Source organism: Primulina huaijiensis, unplaced genomic scaffold, assembly GCF_012295235.1.
Source record: "Primulina huaijiensis isolate GDHJ02 unplaced genomic scaffold, ASM1229523v2 scaffold207306, whole genome shotgun sequence".
In the NCBI taxonomy this organism is placed as follows: Eukaryota; Viridiplantae; Streptophyta; class Magnoliopsida; order Lamiales; family Gesneriaceae; genus Primulina; species Primulina huaijiensis.
Genome location: NW_027354812.1, coordinates 1 through 2,650, shown reverse-complemented (window position 1 = coordinate 2,650; position 2,650 = coordinate 1). Strand labels below are relative to the sequence as shown.

The 2,650-nt window shown below is 37.3% G+C and overlaps 1 protein-coding gene across 1 annotated transcript; it reads left to right on the top strand.

Annotated features, from left to right (window-relative positions):
- Window positions 1-254: 254 nt before the first annotated feature.
- Window positions 255-2,149, top strand: LOC140966602 (strychnine-11-hydroxylase-like). The gene is made up of 2 exons (XM_073426861.1): window positions 255-1,277; window positions 1,387-2,149. The coding sequence occupies exons 1-2, from the start codon at window positions 264-266 to the stop codon at window positions 1,996-1,998; spliced, it is 1,626 nt and encodes a 541-aa protein (XP_073282962.1). The 5' UTR covers window positions 255-263; the 3' UTR covers window positions 1,999-2,149.
- Window positions 2,150-2,650: the final 501 nt, after the last annotated feature.

Genomic DNA, 2,650 nt, shown 5'->3' with positions numbered 1-2,650 from the left:
ATATATTTTGATTTAAGTCAAAAATATTATTTTTTATGTTTAAAAGTATTAATTTTTAATAAAAATATAAATCAAATCGACTCGTATCATAGATATAGATTTGTAAAATTGTTACACGTTAGACCCACTTTTTGAAAATACCAAGCTGAACTATCAAATTATTTCTTTTCACTGAAGAAATTTTTTAAAAATATTTGTTTTTAAATATCTATGATCATTAATTTTTTAAAAACCCAATTCAATTATTTGTTTTTGCAATATTGATGTACCGAAGTCGTATTTGTCTGCACAAGAAACCGGCTGATAATCTTCTCATCGTCTCTATAAATTTAGCAGAGCTCATGTATCGATCATCAAATCAAAGCAGCTCTCTATCTTACACCGAGCAGAAAATGAGTTCCGAAATTTTCTTGCTGCTTTTCATCAGTTTCATCACAATTTTATTGTTATTAAAATTGACGAAAAAGAAAAGAAAGCTCCCACTTGGTCCTAAGAAGCTCCCGATTATAGGCAACCTTCACCAGCTTGGAAAGTTGCCTCATAGGGCTCTCATTAAATTGTCCAAAACATATGGAGACCTCATGTTCTTGCAGCTAGGATCCGTGCCGACCCTCGTCGTGTCATCGGCCGATATGGCACGAGAAATCTTTAAGAAGCACGATATTATCTTTTCGGGGAGACCCGTCTTGTATTCTCTCAAGAGAATCACCTACAATTTAGGTACCATCTCCGTAGCACCGTATGGTGACTACTGGAGAGAAGCGAAGAAAATCGCTGTTCTGGAGCTGCTGTCCAACAAAAGGGTCCAATCTTTCGCAAAAGTACGTGATGAAGAGATGACCTTCATGATTGATCGTGTTGCTAATTCCGAAAACCCTGTGGATCTGAGCGTGATCACGTTCGCTCTGTCGAATAACACTGTTCGTCGGGTGGCTTTCGGAGAGATTAGCAGTGCTGAAGAACATGAAGATTTCGATGAAAGGAGTGGCAAATATCAGCATGTGTTTCATGATACGCAGCAGTTGGCTGCTGAGTTCAACGTGGCTGATTATTTTCCATGGTTGGCTTGGCTAAACAAGTTCAATGGAGTAGACAGGAGATTGAAAAAAAATATGGAGGAAGTGGACATCTTTTTGAGCAAAAAAATGGAAGAACACAGAGACCCGAAGAGGGCTAAACAAGATCACGAAGACATCGTCGATGTATTGCTTCGAGTTCAAAAGGAAATGGAGAAAGAATTTACTCTGACAGATGTAAATTTGAAGGGTCTTCTCTTGGTATGCGTACTATATCTATATGACACCCAATTAACCCAATATTTGCTTCATTGTCCCTGTTTACAATCATGATTTTCTTATATATGTATATTGTGATGATGAATTGCAGGGCATATTCATGGCTGGCACCGATAGTTCCTCGGTGACAATCGTATGGGCAATGGCAGAACTGATGAGAAATCCGGAAGTCCTCAAGAAAGCTCAAGAAGAAGTTAGGAAAGTATGCAAAGGACAGTCAAAAGTAGAAGAAAGCGATCTTCCAAAACTCGCATACCTAAGAATGGTGATCAAAGAGGCATGGAGACTCCATCCACCCGCCCCACTATGGATCCCAAGAGAAACATTAGAGGACTGCGTCATCGACAACAAATACGAAATCCCCGCAAAAACCAGAGTGCTCTTCAATGCAGCAGCAATTGGAATGGATCCGAAGCACTGGGAGAAGCCAGAAAGATTCTGGCCTGAGAGGTTTCTAAATAACGAGATTGACTTCAGAGGACAACATTTTGAGTTGTTACCCTTCGGTGCTGGCAGAAGAGGTTGCCCTGGAGCCAGTTTTGCCATCGCAGTTGTGGAGCTCGCACTTGCGAATCTTTTGTTCCGCTTTGATTGGGAACTTCCCAAGGGGATGTCACCGGAGGATATTGATATGGAAGAAGCTACAGGAGTCGCAATGCGTAAGAAAATTCCACTCTGCTTGGTTGCTACACCAGTCAATTAAGCTGCTTTCACCAAACAATTTTTCTGCGATTTACTATACTATTTATATATATATATGTTCGTTAATCTCAAGCTTCTGTAATTGCTGCACAATTTATTGTGTATGTATTTTGTTGAATAAACTAGGAGTGAAATAAATAAAAAAATTTTAATCTTATGCTTGAGTTTGATTAAGTCACCAAGCAACTGGCTAGTTTTTTTTTTTAATCTTATTTTGCCTACTAAAAAATTTATTTGATAATATCATTCCTTAATATCCGTACTTTACGAGTGTATTTAAAAAAAAGAATATATCTATTTGTGAGACGAATCAACCCTACCGATATTCTCAATAAAAAGTAATACTCAATACTTTTTCATGAATGACCAAAATAAAAGATCTATCTCACAAATATGACATGTGAAATCGTCTCACACAAATTTTTGTTTTGAATTTGTCGATGTCAACTGATGCGTTATCACTCAATTATTTGGGGCTGAGGCAGACGTAAATGGCACTCATACAACCAATTTGGATCTGAACAGTAATTAACCGTCAATGAAATGAAGAAGTTTTAATAAATTTTTTTTATTTCTCATAGCATCAATATCATATCAAAACTATAAACCATAATCTTCAATAACCTTGAGCTGAAAATTTGTGTCTGCTACTC